At 40.9% G+C, this 19489-nt stretch overlaps 1 protein-coding gene across 3 annotated transcripts in view; it reads right to left on the bottom strand.

Moving 5' to 3' along the window:
- The window catches only part of MEGF10 (multiple EGF like domains 10), a 163301-nt gene that overhangs the window by 46258 nt on the left and 97554 nt on the right, over positions 1-19489 (bottom strand). For all 3 annotated transcript variants that reach the window (XM_060296162.1, XM_060296164.1, XM_060296163.1), the window contains exons 6-9: positions 16534-16780; positions 14796-14916; positions 10849-10985; positions 2354-2566 (exon numbers count right to left, since the gene is read on the bottom strand). In XM_060296162.1, the coding sequence (XP_060152145.1) occupies positions 2354-2566; positions 10849-10985; positions 14796-14916; positions 16534-16780 (718 nt within the window). The remainder of the gene's footprint in view (positions 1-2353; positions 2567-10848; positions 10986-14795; positions 14917-16533; positions 16781-19489) is intronic.

Here is a 19489-nt window from a genome sequence, read left to right as displayed (position 1 = left end):
GATCTTCCAGCTGAACATAGGCAGACCAGCAGAACAACCACCAAGTTGAGCCCAGCCCAAAGAATCAAGCAAAAAATCATCAGTTAACAAATAATTGTTGTTTTAGACCACTAAGTTTAGGGTAGGGTTTTTTTTTATGCAGCAAAACTAACTGATACAAACCCTTACTCAAATATACGGCTTCAATATATGTCAATACAGACATATCCACAGAACTAAAAATTTACCTAAAGACACTGTAAACTGATAGTGTGCATTAGTTATTTCATTAATTATGACAAAGACTTTTAGGATAAATATACATCATGTATTATGCAATAGTAAGCTACACTCTTGCCTGATTAAATGGTAAGTTAGACTTTCAATTAATACAAAGATTCTATGCCTTTTGGTTCAAAGGGAACCTTGTGTTTCTAGGAATTTTACATAGAAGTTCAAGATATAAGAATAGATGGGTGGCTTCAACTGTGAATTCAAAAAGGCAGAGTCATATAATCAACATTCAACTGGTCTTAACAGAAATTTGTACAAGCTAATTTTAAAAAATAGCTGTCATTATCTAGAGAAGCCACTTCATAGGCTAATTGTTTTTTAATCTTCTGATTATTTGTTATACATTATTAGACAGATTTTGATCTATGTGACTATCAAATAAGTTCATGTACTTGTTTGTTAAAGCGTACATGCTTAGGTACACATGACCTATGTCAAAATTATATGGTACTGACGTCAACCTAAAAACTGTCCACTTGCACCCTGCAGCTACTAATATGGTAACTAATTCCAACAAAATCAACATTTCCTCTGCTTCTCCAATCCTTCTCATAGCAGAGATCCTTTGTATAGGTTTATTAATCTATTTGATTTCAGGCTGCATCTGTATACAACGAAACAGCACTGGCATTAAACTGGCATTAAAAAGTCCTTAGCCATTACTAATGACTTGAGCCAAACTAATGAGCCAAACTTATGACTTGTCCCTAATCCTGCCAGCTCCTTCAACACTAAAGAGTTGAAAAACAAAATCCTGCAGAGATTATTCATTTTTACTCCCCAAACTGTCATGTAAAGAGTGGCAATATTTTCCAATGAAGAAAACCAGAAGTTGACTAAAGTAGCTTACTAAGTTGCTTGAGACACATTAAGAATGCACTTCTTGGGCTTCCCTGGTGGTGCAGTGGTTGGGAGTCCGCCTGCCGATGCAGGGGACATGGGTTCTTGCCCCGGTCCGGGAGGATCCCACATGCCGCAGAGCGGCTGGGCCCGTGAGCCATGGCCACTGGGCCTGCACGTGCGGAGCCTGTGCTCCGCAACGGGAGAGGCCACAGTAGTGAGAGGCCCGTGTATCACAAAAAAAAAAAAAAGAAAAAGAATGCCCTTCTTTGATATGTCCCACTAAAATGTATTTCAGCACACACACACACACACACACACACAGTGCAAAGTCCTTTTCTTTTTTTTTTCTTTTTGGCTCCCAACAAAGGTTTAAAGAAGAGATCCACTACAGGCTTCTATTTACTTTTAACTTTTGTGCATTTGAGATTTGACGTGGTCACAAGTTACCTTTCAGAAACATAAATGAAGTAACAGTTGTGCTGAACGCAAATGAAGGTAATTCTGGTGTCATCTGAACTGCTATACAATGCACTGCATTTTTCTCAAACTCAACTTTTCCAGCAGTATGCAAACGAGGCCCAGAACTTTAAGTGATATGTATCTGGTCCTTGGGGGAGGGAGAGGAAGAAACGGTTGGATAGATATTTTCAGGGGCAAACAAGGTACAGAAAAGTGGGTGGGATCTTGGTTTCCTGTTCATAAATTCTTCGAGAAATTTTTGAGCCACAAGACCTCTATGAATTCTATGTCCAAGTAATCAATTCTGAACACATATCTCACAACCACACGTGACACACTGTCACAAAACTTCCACCAGTACACTTCCTGGCTAGGCAGACGTCAAGTAAAAGAGGCTGCAGTGAGAATCATTTTGTGATAGTTTTACATACTAAACTGGGCTTAACCTATGTCTCTCATTGTATCTTTGCTTCTAAGGGAATGTCCCTCTCTTAGGGATATATTCTACTAACCTCAGCAAGTTTAATATTTTCTAGTGGCCATTAATAGAGAATAGGGTTTCATATCCATCCATGGCCATCTAACAATTTTAGCACTTCTGACTTGTTCCATTAAGTGGAAAAGACTTCCGTTTACTTAGTGGTTCCTGCCCTGGATGACCCAGAGGCAAGAAGGGTCTCAGGGTGGAAATCTCTCTGCCAATCCCTCCTTCTAAATAGTGGACACTGCGGTGAAAACTTTAATAGGACACATCATTCCAGGGGCAGCTGACCCTCACCTATGAGTGTTGTCCAGGTGGCAGGGACACCACTTGTCACATTTGATGCCATAGAGCCCTTCTGGACACAGGCGCGCCTCACAGCGGTCGCCAGCAAAGCCTGCTTCACAGAGGCAGGAGCCGCTCACGTGGTAACACTTCCCTCCATTGACACATTGGCAGGTCTCTGCACAGCGAACTCCGTAGGTGCCAACGGGACACTCATCCTGGCACCTGTCATGCAGGAGGCGGGAGCGTAAAATAGATTAGTCAGTGCCTTGTGGAAATACACAGTTGATTCAGATAGGCTTTGTTACGTTTACAATGATATCCTTTTTGAATTTGACATTTATTTGGTAATTGTACCATTACAGACATGAAAAGCATTAAGATAAATTATAGTAGTAACAGTAGTATGACCTGTTTAAAGAAATAGCAAAAACAAAAACAAAATAAAATTATGAGCTTGGGATGAAAAGCATGTTTTACACCTAGTCCTTGCTAAAGGCACACATAGCACTTTAGAAGATACCAGGAAAGGGAGAAGATGAACTGCCCTAGTGTGAGTTCCCAGCCCATCATTAGGGAATTAAAATATATGCTTTCTCTAAAAAAGAATGAAATAATACCATCTGCAGCAACATGGATGGACATAGAGGTTATCACATTAAGTAAGTCAGACAGAGAAAGACAAACATCATACACCACTTATATGTGGAATCTAAACAAATGACACAAATGAACTCATTTACAAAACAGAAACAGACTTACAGACATAGAAAACAAACTTACGGTTACCAAAGGGGGTAGTGGGCAGGGGGAGATAAATTAGTAGTTTGGGATTAACAGGTACACACCACTATATACAAAATAGGCAAACAACGAGGACCTCCTGTATAGCACAGGGAACTATACTCAATATCTTTTAATAACCTAAAATGGAAAAGAATCTGGAAAAGAATATGTATAATCACATTGCTGTACACCTGAAACTAATACAACATTGTAAATTACCTATCTTCAATTAAAATAAGATATATGCTTTCCCCATTTCAAAGAGAAAACTTTGTAGCAAACTTGAAATGAAATATTAATTCTCTTGGCTTTCACATTGACATTAATTTTTAATTTCAGCCATGTATCTGCTCTTTTCAAAGCTGAATGGCAATCACTGCTCCTCATTTAGAAAGTTATGTAGCTAAATAAACAAAGTCCTCCTTAGATGTGGGAAAGTCTGAGCTACTGAAATGAGGTGTCCTCAACTTCAACCTGGGGAACTCCTGCCAGGAGATGGTAGAGATGCTGGGAGTTCTCGAACACAAAATTTTTATTAAATGGGGTTTTGTCCTCTGTTGGGAAGAAGGGCTACTAAATAGTAAGAAAAAAGATTCACTTTATTGTCTTTTAAAAAATGGCCTAACAGTGTGGTCCCGGCATAAGGATATGCTCTAGGTAAGTTGGATCTGGTGGGAAGCTGAGTTGCTGGAGGGAACTGAGAAGAGAAAATCATCATGGCTCCATGGAACGCAAGACTAGCTATCAGGCCAGCCAAGTTTCTTTCTGACCAGGCAAGGTGACTTGAAGGGACTTTCTGTAGCAGAAGGAGCCCTTTCTGCCAAGGGAGGGGAAGCCGGGGTCTCGCCTACCCAGAGTGCTGCCACAAGCAGGGTACCCTCTGTGAGTCTCAGCAGCCACTTCCCATGTGGCTCTCAAGTCATGCCAGACCCAGAGTCCAAAATGTAGGTCAGCACTGCATTTTTTCAAATGGGTACAGGGCAAGGGCAAGTGCATGATAATGAATCCAAGCAGACTTCAAAGCAACAGCAAAGAGGCTGAAAAGCAAACATTTTCCACAAGGCTTTGCATAGTTTTTAATGATAGGGTGTGAGGACTAACAATACCAAGGCTGGATGGGATTCTATTTAAGGGCAGAGGATAAATCTTGAGAACCCTTTGATATTTTTCTCCTTAACTCTGGTTCTGGCATGTATTTAGGGAAAAGGACCTCTTGCAAATTTAGTTTCACAGACTCTAGACATCTTTAGGCTTGTCAATGGCAAAGTCTTCAAATCAACCACTCAACAAAGCATTAGAAAAGTTCTGGAGTAATTGAACCAAGTTTATTTAGCAAAAATCAGATGTGTGCTGCAAAGGTACACATGAGTAAACCTATTTTTAGACCAGAGTATTTTTTAAAGGTACTCTATTTTTAACTTGTAAGAAGCTTTACTAAGCCAAGTCACTTAGTTTACTCCTTAAAGATGTAAACTTTGGAGAAAGAAATGCTATAGGACAATCATTGGGCCTCCTCATGGCTCCACTAAAGGCTGGCAAGACAGCTTGGCAACCTGTCTGTCCAGACATCCTTGCAAGGCAGTACCAGAAAAAAAGAAAAAGTTATGCTCAAGGTAAATAAAATCACTAAAAGAAACCCAAATGTTATGCTTTGGACTCCAGGATTTTAACTCAGGAAAAAGCACAGCTCTAAAAGTGGGGAACAGGATAAAAACGTGAAGCATGGAAAACTGTCTGCCACCAAATGACAGGGGAGCAGTGTGTCTATTCTGTCCTATCTTGGCAGGGACTTCCTTCTCTCTGAGAAAACAAAATCCATAATAGCTGGGCCTGACCCATATTTACCTTTCTAACATATACTTAAACATACTGAGTTTCTGTTTTAAATGGCAAAAAGCCATTTGAATTTTACTTACTGAAGTAGCCAGTAAAGTTTGGTTTACCTTCCCACTTGTTTTTTGTCAATGTTGTACTTGTAAGAGAATCCTATTAATAATAGTTATGTCTGCTTCCACCTACCACACCAAAATGGTAGGATATCTTTCTAGAAGTAGGTATTTTCCACCTTAAAAATAAATGCAATCATGAAGTAGCTTACATCCTTCTCATTGGCTGAATTAGAAGTCTTTGTCAAGCAGTCTTATCTCCCTTTTGGGCTTTTTCTAAAAGAAGCATCATTTCCCAACGAATTTTATGCCCTTAATGTTGCTTTTGTGGTCCCATGCGGAATAAGAAAAGTAATTTTAGAAGTCATTAAAAGAGGAAATATTTTCTTAGGAGAGATGGCAGAGAGGCAGATAAAAATACAGCAATAAATATTGGCCATAGTAGAAATATGAAAATGTGAAGTTCCTATTTTATTTTTTTAGATTTTGAATAATACCCTGGAATTGGGAAAAATGGACAAGCATTAAGTAGAGATAACCTCATAAAACATGACACCAATACCCAAACCAGTGAGGGTCGCAGGCTTGTTTGAATATCATTTTGATTATCATATTGCATCTCACTGTTAACTTATGGAAAAGGAAGTGAGTTAGCACATAAGGGGCGCCAGCTTCCTTTTTCTCCTTTGTCCTTTTGAGCATGGCCCTCCAAGAGTGACCTGAATAAATGGGCCAAACCATGATTTAGTGTGAAAGAATCACATTCCTCATTAAACTGGGATCAATAGATAGGCTGCCTACCTTTCAAACATCTAGAACTGCTGCTCTGGGGAAATATAAAGAACACTGGGAAAGAGCCAACTTTTCCACAATCCCAGAAGCAGGAAAGAGTTCCTCCACTGAAGGCCAGTTCTGCATCCCCCAATTCCTGTCTCCAATTTTGGACTTCACCTCCTTTGGCCCACATTCTTCTTCACTTTCAGGGTGGTACAGAAGACAGCATGGCAGGCTGGCTTCACCTTAACAGAGTCCATAACTGATCCACGGATCTCTCCACTCAGCTAATGCGTAAGGAGCACCAATTATGTACATGGACTCATGCTAGGCCATCAAAGGCCCCAGTGCGATGATGCCATGACAACCCATCAGCATTAAGAACACTCTTTTAACCCCTTCAGAAGAATTTTTGTGAGGATCTGAAAGCCATGCTCTCACCACTCATACTTGGCTGTGCCGCATGAGATCTCCTCACCACGCTGTCCTCTCAACCGCCCCACAAACCCTACAGCCTATTATGGGGGCATCCCATGATCTGCTCTGCCTGCTTACAAGGTGCCCGTTTTGTTTGTTCTGTTTTCTCTCTGGCTGGGAGGGCCGTCACCACATCCTGGGTACGCTCTGGGCCAGCTGCCTACGGTGGTACCTGTTTCCCTCTGATCTGACCTCAGTGATCAAGTTTCGCTGACTTCTCAAAACAGGGGAAATGGCAAGTCCCCAGGCCTTTGGGCTGCTTTCCCCACACCTCCTGCCACAGATGGTTCTATAACCACTTATTATTTCCCTTTCACGATGACCAATGTGCTTGTTGTCATTGTGTTGTGTGTGTGTGTGTGTGTCTGCATGTGTTAACTCTTGAACCCAGATAGTGAGAGCAGAATTGAAAACAGGAGTCATGTCATCAGTTCATCGGAAAAACAACAGTTATAAAAACAAGTCAAGAAGCAAGTTCCCTCTTCACTTTCCTTCTCTTTCTCTAGCTCTTTGCCAGCTTTGCCTCAAATCTAAAACTCACCTGAATATTAGCTGTTATCCCCTTTCCCTGTATGTTATGTTCCCTGTATGTTATCCCCTTTCCCTGTATCATGTAAAGATGAGTATAAACCGGCCTGTATGTTTGTTGATTTTGTGTTTCCTTGAATTTGAGACTTAAATCCCTACAGGGCAAGAAAACCATTATATTTAAATTTTTAGGGTCCAAAAATATTACACAGAACTATTATTTAGGGTTTTGCTTGGTCCCATGCCTCTCCTTTCCTGACTTATCTTTCTATATTAAGATATTAATGCCACATGGATCCAGAACTCATCTAACAACATCATTTTCCAAAATACAATCATAAACCAGGATGTAGGGCACAAAAACTTTCTGAGTAGCCCAATTACATGTTGTAAAAACCATGTGCTAAAGGTGTCAATACTTCATAACATCAAAAAACTAAGGAAAATATGTAGTTATATTAACAAAAGATGAAAAAGTCTTTAATGAAATTAAACAGATACTACTAACAAAAGTTCCTAATAAAAATAGGAATTAAAAAAAAAAAACAGGGCTTCCCTGGTGGCGCAGTGGTTGAGAGTCTGTCTGCCAAAGCAGGGGACACGGGTTCAAGCCCTGGTCTGGGAAGATCCCACTTGCCGCAGAGCAACTAGGCCCATGAGCCACAACTACTGAGCCTGCGTGTCTGGAACGTGTGCTCTGCAACAAGAGAGGCCGCGACAGTGAGAGGCCCGCGCACCGCGATGAATAGTGGCCCCCACTTGCCGCAACTAAAGCCCTCGCACAGAAACGAAGACCCAACACAGCCAAAAATAAAAATAATTAATTTAAAAAAAAAACACTACTCAAGGGGACTTCCCTGGTGGTCCAGTGGTTAAGATTTCACCTTCCAATGCAGGGGGTGCTGGTTCGATCCCTGGTCGGGGAGCTAAGATCCCACATGCCTCGCGGCCAAAAAACCAAAACATAAAACAGAAGCAACATTGTAACAAGTGTAATAAAGATTTTTAAAATGGTCCACATCAAAAAGAATCTTAAAAAAAAAACCTACTGAAGCATGAAAAAGACAGTAACAAACATGAAACTATACTGGAGCCATTTCCAATAAAATTAGGAAGAAGACAGGAATTCCCACTATTACCTCTATTTGTCAACATTCATTCAGAGGTTTAAATTAATGCAACAACTCAAGAAAATAAAATAATCATTACAAATCTTGAAAAGAAGAGCCTAACTTGTCTTTATTTGTAGATGATAAAATAACCATAGTATTTGCTAAAAATAACATGAGAATTAACTAAGAAGTTTGGTAGGGTGGCTAAATAAAAAAATATTCAAAGGCAAGTTCTTCTTTATCCAGAAATATCTAATTAAAAACTTAAATGGGGGCTTCCCTGGTGGCACAGTGGTTGAGAGTCCACCTGCCGATGCAGGGAACGTGGGTTCGTGCCCTGGTCCAGGAAGATCCCACATGCTGCAGAGCGGCTAGGCCCGCGAGCCATGGCCGCTGGGTCTGCGCGTCCGGAGCCTGTGCTCCGCAATGGGAGAGGCCACAACAGTGAGAGGCCCACGTACCGCAAAAAAGAAAAAAAAAAAAAAAAAACTTAAATGGGATTTTTCAAAAATTACAAAATACTTATAAAAAAATTTAATAAGGAAGTGCAGAGTCTAAGTGTGTGTGTGTGGGGAAACACCCTACAGTATCTTATTAAAAGTCATAAAATTAGACCAGAATTTTAGAAAGAAAAAAATTAGAGAGGAAGGTTAAAGGAATTCTTAATTCACAGATATCACCAAAAAAATAATGATACCTAGTATCTATATAGCTTCTAGACATCACTCAAATAATCGCTAGTATTTATACAGCTCATAGAAATCATTCCACTACAATAATAGCTAATATCTGCAAGTTTCAGCACTGTTTTAAATGCTTTAATGTACTCATTTAATCCTTATAACAACCCTAGAGGAAAGTACAGTTATTTATTTGAACATTATAGATTAGGATGTTTCCAAGGACACAGGTTCCAAAATCTTTGTTTTTGGCTATTATACTCTTCTGCCTCTCAAGCCTCTTTCTCTAATTTTACGCACACATCTAGCAAGCTTGGTTATCAAGTCTTCCAGAATGCAACAGATTAAAGAGCTAATTAGAAGCCGTAAAAGCACTCTGGGTAACAGTTTACCACCTAACACAAAAAAGGACAAGCAGTGGGTGTAAAAACCACGCACCACACGAGCATCACGTGCGACCAGAGAGCCCTGTGAGTCCCACGGGGTCTTACTCTATCAGCACTGCACAATGAAACAACTGCTATTCTTCTTTTTTTTTTTATCCTTTTTTAAAAACATCTTTATTGGAGTATAATTGCTTTACAATGGTGTGTTAGTTTCTGCTGTACAACAAAGTGAATCAGCTATATGTATACATATATCCCCATATCCCCTCCGTCTTGCATCTCCCTCCCACCCTCTCTATCCCACCCCTCTAGGTGGTCACAAAGCACCGAGCTGATCTCCCTGTGTTATGTGGCTGCTTCCCACTAGCTATCTATTTTACGTTTGGTAGTGTATATATGTCAATGCCACTCTCTCACTTAGTTCCACCTCCTAGAGAAATGGAAATAAAAACAAAAATAAACAAATGGGACCTAATGAAACTTAAAAGCTTTTGCACAGCAAAGGAAACCATAAGCAAGACGAAAAGACAACTCTCAGAATGGAAGAAAATATTTGCAAACGAAGCAACTGACAAAGGATTAATCTCCAAAATACACTGCAGTTCATGCAGTTCAATATCAAAAAAAACACGACTGCTATTCTTAAGAGTACACAGCATCATAAGAAGGTAACTTTATGCCTGACATACTTTTTTTTTAATTTAACTTTATGTTTTTATACAGCAGGTTCTTATTAGTCATCAATTTTATACACATCAGTGTATGCATGTCAATCCCAATCGCCCAATTCAGCACACCACCATCCCCAGCCCCCCCGTGGCTTTCCCCCCTTGGTGTCCATACATTTGTTCTCTACATCTGTGTCTCAGCTTCTTCCCTGCAAACCGGTTCATCTGTACCATTTTTCCAGGTTACACATACATGCGTTAATATAGGGTATTTGTTTTTCTCTTTCTGACTTACTTCACTCTGTATGACAGTCTCTAGATCCATCCACATCTCAACAAATAACTCAATTTTGTTTCTTTTTCTGGATGAGTAATATTCCATTGTACATAGGTACCACAACTTCTTTATCCATTCGTCTGTTGATGGGCACTTAGGTTGCTTCCATGACCTGGCTATTGTAAATAGTACTGCAGTGAACATTGGGGTGCATGTGTCTTTTTGAATTATGGTTTTCTCTGGGTATATGCCCAGTAGTGGGATTGCTGGATTATATGGTAATTCTATTTTTAGTTTTTTAAGGAACCTTCATACCGTTCTCCATAGTGGCTGTATCAATTTACATTCCCACCAACAGTGCAAGAGGGTTCCCTTTTCTCCACACCCTCTCCAGCATTTGTTGTTTGTAGATTTTCTGATGATGCCCATTCTAACTGGTGTGAGGTGATACCTCACTGTAGTTTTGATTTGCATTTCTCTAATAATTAGTGATGTTGAGCAGCTTTTCATGTGCTTCTTGTATGCCTGACATACTTTTTAAAGATACCTAAGTACACATCCCATTTTAAAATAAATCTATCCAAAAATCTTTAAAATGTAAAAAGTATTGGTGCTTGAAGTGGTTGTCCTAAACACTTAACTGTATAGAACTCATCCATCATGGGTTCTGATATTTTATTATTTTTTTTAAATAAAATATAATATCTTCAATTCACCATTGCTGTACCTTCAATTCACCATTGCTGTCTGTGATCCAGTTTTTATGCACTGAGTTGGGAAGGAATCTGTCAAACACACTGATACCTTACAGATGCTTCTTGGATGATTACAGAATAGTCACAGACAAATGGTAGTAAACGTGTTCCCTGGACCCTCCAAGCTCTCCTTTCACACCGTTACAAACAGTCAGAGAAGCACAAGGATGTCCCTTACCGTTCCCCTGTGTATCCGGGACTGCAGTGACATTGGCCCGTGGTGGCATCACATGTCCCTCCATTATGGCACTGACATTCTTGTGAACAGTTCTTTCCAAAGCGACCCTCGGGGCAAGGCTGACCACACACTGTGCCCTGCATTCAAAGAGACTTGGGAAATTAGATGGGCCTCCAGCCAGGGAAGGGCCAAAGGAGAAGGGAGAAAAGAGGGGAAACAAAAAGGGAGGAGGGATATAGGAACAGGGCTGCAAGAAGATTAGATAAAGGAGATTTTAGAACACGTACACTCTGTTCATCATCTCGAAAGTGTTAGAAATTCTAAATTGACTTATTTGCTTAGTAAGCCTAAATCTCAAGATATACTCATAGGTGGCAGAATAGTAATCTTAAGAAATACCTATATTAAAAAAATAAAGTTACATCAAATTATTATGGAAACCTAAGGAATTTACAAATCCTCCTAAGTATTCTTCCTTGTGCCTTACAGGTACAGTAAGTCAACAATACTTACTGAGCATCCATTACATAAATGACAACATCTGGCCCAAATGGAATATCCAAATGCTTCACCATATGTTCTAGAGAAAATAAACTTCATCACTGGTTTTATTTCTTATAAGGAAGCATAAGAAAAGACTGACATTTTTTGTACCTGAATTAATGATAACGTTGCCTAAGAAATACTTCAGCAGAAATGAACCTAGACATTTTATTTCAGAAGAAAATACACTTTTATTTTCAGCAGGTTCAACAAACATTGTTGGGCCAAGATCAATAGGAAAGCCTATTTCCTGGGGAGAAAAATCGAGAGAGTAACTTGGACACATCTCCTCACCCTAGAGGCTGTCTGTCTTGTCAGATACTGTCATATTTATTCCAGTACTATGTGGAGAAGCATAAGATACTTTGCCAATAAGTCAATGAAATATTCTACTACTTTCTACTTCACTCGTCTACATAACTTGGGCTTGTAGCTTATCATCTATTTACTGGAGTTACTGTTTCAGCAAACAACATATCCCAAGTAACAGGAATTTTTACAATGTTTTTAAATGTTGGAAGCTGTTGCTTTGTCCTCCTTCTCTATAAAAAAGACAGACTGTGAGCACCCTGATATTGGAGGCTAGCGAACACCAGATGGTTTTGTAAATGTTTATTCTGGGTAGTGTAAGAAAATACATTTCCTCTAACTCCTGGCTATCTACAAAGGCAGTTGGTGCGCTAATTAAGTCTCCTCTGGTGGTTTCTAGTTATCTACCAATGAGGAAAGTTCTTCCAGAATCTTGGAACTGAAAAAGCCTTCGAGAGGTGATTCAAATCAATACTTAACTGAGAATCATCTATGTGCCAGGCATCGTGCTAAGCTCTGAGAATCAAAGATGAAGTCGCAACCTTTAATTAGCTCACAACACGGTGAGGGGGAAAGATGTAAAAATAGCTCTGACCCCTCCATTCTAGCATAACATATTAACATGACTAAAGTAATAACACGCCTAGGGTTAATTCATGATAAGCAGGGGTTCTGGTGAAAATTCTCACTCTCTCAGGGACTAACTACTCACATTTTGTAATGGTCCCACATAAGCTTCAGAGATGCTGTTGAAATATTATTTATAAATAAGGATTAATGTCCTACTTAAAGCTATTTGCTCACATTATTCCTATTAGTTGAAATACATACATGTGTATGTGTGATAGGAATATATATTCATCATGAAAAGTACCTAGGATGATTGCACAAAGAAAATGTTGTAAAGAGAAGTGTAAGTTGGAAGCTCAGCTATGCACATAAAAAAATGACCTGAAACATTCAGTAAGAAACATCTATCAAGGTAGGTGCCCCAGAGTATTGGGGAGGCTCCACTGGGCTGATGGAGAGGGCCATCTGCCCACCTACTGGGACTCACGGTCCAAGCTTGTGGTTACCACTATCCCACATCATGACCACCCCAACCCAGAAGAAGAACAAAGCTTCAATCTCAAGATGAGGCAACTCTACAGACAATGTCTACACAAAAATCCTAGGAGTAACATGCCTATAGCTCCTCATTCAAAGAACACAGAGCTCCCTGGACACTCTGCTATCCCAGCAAAATCCATCCCTTGCCAAGGACCAAGCAATGACCAGTGTTGGCAAAAGGTTGAATACAAGAAATAAAAGAAGAGAAGGAGTCAAAGATAATTCAGCATTTCTACCTTGGGCAACTAAAAAAGAAGTGTTGGTTTTAATGAGGATAAAAAAGGTAAAAAAGGAATTGCGGTACAACAAAGGATTAGGGGTACAACAAATTTGGTTCTATGACCACTGACTTTGACGGGCCTGCTTCCAGCTCAGCAGTACTTCAATAGCTCCCCTGTTCACCTCACCATGAGGCATCAATAAAAGGCCCCCTTGCACTGACTCCATTGCTTCATAGAGTTTCCCCAGGCTCTGCTTCCTTGTCTTGCCCACTTACCATTTCCAGCTCTTGCCTTGGTTCTGATATTTCTTTTCCACTTGTCCCAGTGGTCTTAACATCTTGAACTCAACCTTACTTCCTGTGATTCTCACCAGGAAGTGGACTCCAGGTCTCCTTTGCTCCATGCCTACAACAAGGGCAATCCCAAACCAGTCCCATCCCATGTCTGGCTCCTAAGGCAGACACATCAAATACACATCTGCGGTCAAGTGAGGGAAAGTCAAGGTTTGGGAAAATCAGCAGATGGTTGTTAAAGCCATGGATCCTAATGAGCTTTCCAGAAAAGATTTATAGTGACAAAAGAGAAAGGTAAGACTGGAACCAAGGAAATACTGTAAGAAAGCAGTATGTAAAAGAAGGGGGATTAGGAAAAGAGATTTTTAGTAAGAGAGGTAGGACAGAGGATTATCAAAAACCGGAGGGAAAAGAGATTAGGAAAGGGAGGTGGATGAGCAACAGAGTCAAAAGCTTTGGAGAAGTGAAGTGGAATGAGAAGAGAGGAGTTGCTACTGGATTTGGCAATTAAGTCACTTGAACCCCTGCAAGAACAACTTCACTACAGTTCATGGAGATGGAAGGTAATCATCAAGTAAATTGTTCTTTTATTTTCTGTATGTTAACGAAGGAAACAGACATTGGTCATTCACTCTTCTGCCTTCAAGCAGACTTATACACAAACCGACTTAGAGAAATACGAACCAATGTTATTTCCTGATTTCAGAGTAATCTACTTAGTAAACCAGCTTTGACATTTTTTATTCCACATAACATTAAGCCTGTGAGACACTACATAAAGAGTAATGAGAAGGCCACGCACCACAATGAAGAGTAGCCCCCGCTCACCGCAACTAGCGAAAGCCTGCATACAGCAACAAAGACCCAACGCAGCCAAAAAGAGTAAATGAATAAATAATAAAAATAAATTAATTATTAAAAAAAGACAGAGTATCACAGTCAAAGTCTGGGAAGTGTGGTGAGATATAGCTTCCTCCTAAAGTATCATACTATAACCTCTGAGAAGTTCTGCAATACTTGGAAAACCCAGCTTTCCTCAATGTGTCTCGAGATTCATAAGACTGAATAACTTTTTCACATAACACTTAACCTGTTGAGAATAATGTTCCCAAGAATAATAATGATCCATAGAGCATAATTATGAAAATGCTTATTTAATTAGTTGCAGGGTTTGACAGCTCTTGCTGTCATGTGTAAGGCAAGATATTTCCCTTTTATATCCTGAGGGGAAATGCAGAACACATGGCCTACTATCTTTTCCATGAGGACCCTTAATACACTTCAAGTTCAGGATTTAATCACCTTCTGCCTTCTCTGGACTGAAAAATTCCAGCTTTGAAATGATCAGGTATTTCCAATTTTGGAATCTTTAACCATCAATGTAACTTTCTTTTGTATCAAAGTCCTCCACATGCGTTTTCACTTGAGTATCCTGGAACAGGGTGCTTTGGAAGGGTGGAAGTGAGCTTACCAGCCAGCCAGAAGGACATGAGCATTCTCCAGTGACGTGATGACATACACCTCCATTTTGGCAGGGGCATCTCTGCTCACACTGTGGCCCGTGCTTGCCAGGGGGACAAAGATCCTCACAGCTGAGGGATTAACATGTGACAAAGGACACCATGATTTACCCAACCACACAACCCTTAGGTTCACAGACACAGCAGCACCCACAGCCCTAAAATAGACCAGATTTCTCTGTCCAGTATTGTTCGTTTCATTAACATCAAGGGCATCAATCATATTGGCTGGAAGGGTCTTTGAGGGGTCACCTAGTCCTTCCCTTTGTTTGGGGATATCTTCTGAGTGATTAGCTTTTTTGATTGGGGGGGTGGGGGATGATGCTAGGCTTGTGGGATCTTAGTTCCCTGACCAGGGATTGAACACGGGCCCTCGGCAGTAAGAGCATGGAGTCCTAACCACTGGACCACCAAGGAATTCCCACGTTTTGGGATATTTTCTAATGAAACCATTTCAATTTGAGGAGAATCTGTCCTATCAGAGAGCACCAAGGATGACTCTCGTGGGCCACACGCTCCCTGGTGACAGGTACTTTCCATGTAACTTTTATAAAGCTCATGGGTTACACTGGAAGTCTATTTGGTGTGTTTGTGCTAACCTCAAAGGAGACTGAAACGTCTACACATCACCCCATTAGTGTACAAAATCTTCATAACCAATTTTCAGCATTCTCTTCTTCAGAATGACAAGCCCCCATCCCATATTGTATGAATACACCTTCTTCCCTAAGCCTTTAATTGTCTTTTTTACTCTCCTGTAAAATTGCTGCAAGTTTCCCAAAGCCCTATGCAACTGTGGCCTTGATAAAAACCCATAAAAGCAATATTAACAATTAAATAGTCTGAGATGATCATCCATGCTTCTGAAAATCAGGGCTTTCTTGGCTAATGCAATTCTTTCCTTAGCTCTACTTGTATAGCCCTAACACTGTCAGCAGGAAGTATTTACCGAGTCAGCCACATTTTTTTCAAGTTCTAATTCTGTGACTTACAAGTGTAATTTTCTCATTAAGGGAAGAAAATTGTTTTATCTCCTACTTTTTTTCTGGCAAATTCTGCCTCTTAGTCTGTTTACTAATACAAGCAAACCGCAGAATGCCTTTCCCACAAAATAAAGCAGTAGAGATTAAGTAACTGCTTTAGTGTTCCCCAGAAAGAATTAAACTATCTGTGTGCACATATCCTGCACAGATGTGATATATGTACTTTCGAATTCACAAAGCAACATACATATCTATGGGCATTAAATAACCCAGCTAACCTTTCATCATGGACTATTTCTGACATCTTTCACCTTCCTTCTTCTCTAAGGCACTGAACCCACCCCGCTTTATCCAGCTAATTAACAGAGCAGAACAACGTGGATCATTAACAGCCGGCCGTGTAATGAATGCAATTGAGGGAGTATCAAAGTGGAACCCAAATCTGCCCCAACAACCCCCAATACTGCCATTCAGCACAGCATCCTGGCCCTCTCTGCCTCTGCTCTGCCAAAAGAAGGCATGGAAGCTGGCTCTGAGGCTCTGGCTGGGCTCTGATGCTCTACAGCAAACAGCATCTGGGCCTGGGGTCCTATTCCCTCAGTAACTCTTCAGGCAGCAATAGAAACAGAAGCGCAGGAATATACCAGCAGCATGAACAGAGAGGGTGGGTGGGCTCTGCTATGCTGCTCAGCAGCAAGTCACTTACAAGGCTCCAGTGTAGCCGGGTGGGCAGCGGCACTCCCCCGTGACGTGATCGCAGGTAGCTCCGTTCTGGCACTGGCATCTCTGGTGACAGTCGTTACCATACGTGCCCTGCTCACAGCGCTCCTCGCAGCGCCAGCCCCGGAAGCCCGCAGCGCAGTGGCAAGCCCCCGTGATGGGGTTGCACAGAGCCCTGTTTTTGCACTGGCACCGGCTGCTGCAGTGAGGCCCCCAGTGATCACCATCGCAGGCTGAGGTTGGGGAAAGAAACAGTGGAGGGCATCAGAGTACAGGTGTGGGTAATGGCAAGCTCTTTAGAAGCAGCTTTCCTCTCCCTTTGGAGAGAGTGGATTGATGATCCCTTCATCACCATTCCTCAACAGAGCAGCAGGGCTCGGGCACACATCCATGGCAATATTTCACTGGTGCTCCACAGTGGACCACTTCCTATCACTCCGCTGCTAAAGCATTGCTATACTGTTCAACTCCATGCCTGTGCTCAGCCTATTCCCTGCACCTGGAATGTTGCGTTTGATGTGGCCAGAGTCGTTGGCTAGGGGAGGGTGTGAGCAGTTGTAGGGAGAGAGGAGGCTGGCTAGGCAGATGGGAATGGTCAGCTTATGCAGGGGTTTTTATGCACACCAAGAAGTTTGGATTGCATCTGGTGGACAAGGGATTGGTAGTAAAGGATTTTAAGCACTGAGGGACAATGGAGATTTGCCTTCTAGTAAGATCAGCTGGCTACAGCATGAGGAGGGCAGGAAGCAGCTGACAAGGAGAGGCGGGAGTTGGGGCAAGAAGCATAGTACTCAGGGGATCAGTGAGGGGGCCTTGCCTCAGGCAATGATGAGAGGGACAAAGAGGCGACCCACAGGCAGTCCACTGAGGAGTGGGCTGGCCTTGCTACAGGTACGCGCCGAGCTCTCGAAAAGGAAACTGCTGCTGTGCTTTCAAAGTAATCAATCAAAATACATGTGATTGGGAGGTAACCAGAAAAGGTAGGGAAAAAATTGACTAAATGTTTAACGTCACTGACTTTAAAATACAACAAACCTGAAACTGATATGGACAGCAAATAAAAAGATAAGAGGTACATGAAACCAGGTAATACAAAGGCAGAAAAAAGCATTTAAAAGACATATTTTGTTTTTAACAGCTTTATTGGAGTATAATTGCTTTACAATGGTGTGTTAGTTTCTGCTTTATAACAAAGTGAATCAGCTATGCATATACATATATCCCCATATCTCCTCCCTCTTGCATCTCCCTCCCACCCTCCCTATCCCACCCCTCTAGGTGGTCACAAAGCACAGAGCTGATCTCCCTGTGTTATGCAGCTGCTTCCCACTAGCTATCTATTTTACAGTTGGTAGTGTATATATGTCCATGCCACTCTCTCACTTCGTCCCAGCTTACCCTTCCCCCTCCCCGTGTCCTCAAGTCCATTCTCTATGTCTGTGTCTTTATTCCTGTCCTGCCCCAGGTTCTTCAGAACCATATTTTTTTTTAGATTCCATATATATGTGTTAGCATATGGTATTTGTTTTTCTCTTTCTGACTTACTTCACTCTGTATGACGGACTCTAGGTCCATCCACCTCACTACAAATAACTCAATTTTGTTTCTTTTATGGCTGAGTAATATTCCATTGTATATATGTGCCACATCTTCTTTATCCATTCATCTGTTGATGGACACTTAGGTTGCTTCCATGCCCTGGCTATTGTAAATAGAGCTGCAATGAACATTGCGGTACATGACTCTGAATTATGGTTTCCTGAGGGTATATGCCCAGTAGTGGGATTGCTGGGTCATATGGTAGTTCTTTTTTTAGTTATTTAAGGAACCTCCATACTGTTCTCCATAGTGGCTGTATCAATTTACATTCCCACCAACAGTGCAAGAGTGTTCCCTTTTCTCCACACCCTCTCCAGCATTTAATGTTTGTAGAGTTTTTTGATGATGGCCATTCTGACTGGTGTGAGGTGATATCTCATTGTAGTTTTGATCTGCGCTTCTCTAATAATTAGTGATGTTGAGCATCCTTTCATGTGTTTGTTGGCAGTCTGTATATCTTCTTTGGAGAAATGTGTATTTAGGTCTTCTGCCCGTGTTTGGATTGGGTTGTTTGTTTTTTTGTTATTGAGCTGCATGAGCTGCTTGTAAATTTTGGAGATTAATCCTTTGTCAGCTGCTTCATTTGCAAATATTTTCTCCCATTCTGAGGTTTGTCTTTTTGTCTTGTTTATGGTTTCCTTTGCTGTGCAAAGCTCTTAAGTTTCATTAGGTCCCATTTGTTTGTTTTTATTTCCATTTCTCTAGGAGGTGGGTCTAAAAGGATCTTGCTGTGATTTATGTCATAGAATGTTCTGCCTATGTCTCCCTCTCAGAGTTTTAGAGTGTCTGGCCTTACATTTAGGTCTTTAATCCATTTTGAGTTTATTTTTGTGTATGGTGTTAGGGAGTGTTCTAATTTCATCCTTTTACATGTGGCCACCCAGTTTTCCCAACACCACTTATTGAAGAGGCTGTCTTTTCTCCATTGTATATTCTTGCCTCCTTTATCAAAAATAAGGTGTCCATAGGTGCATTGGTTTATCTCTGGGCTTTCAATCCTATTCCATTGATCTATATTTCTGTTTTTGTGCCAGTACCATACTGTTTTGATAGTTTTGTAGTATAGTGTGAAGTCCAGGAGCCTGATTCCTCCGGCTCCATTTTTCTTTCTCAAGATTGCTTTGGCTATTCAGGATCTTTTGTGTTTCCATACAAATTGTGAAATTTTTTGTTCTAGTTCTATGAAAAATGCCAGTGGTAGTTTCATAGGGATTGCATTGAATTTGTAGATTGCTTTGGGTAGTATAGTCATTTTCACAATGTTGATTCTTCCAATCCAAGAACATGGTATATCTCTCCACCTGTTTGTATCGTCTTTAATTTCTTACATCAGTGTCTTATAG

The sequence above is a fragment of the Globicephala melas genome, chromosome 3 (genome assembly GCF_963455315.2).
Source record: "Globicephala melas chromosome 3, mGloMel1.2, whole genome shotgun sequence".
Classification (NCBI taxonomy): domain Eukaryota; kingdom Metazoa; phylum Chordata; class Mammalia; order Artiodactyla; family Delphinidae; genus Globicephala; species Globicephala melas.
This window is presented reverse-complemented; position numbering and strand designations above follow the sequence as displayed.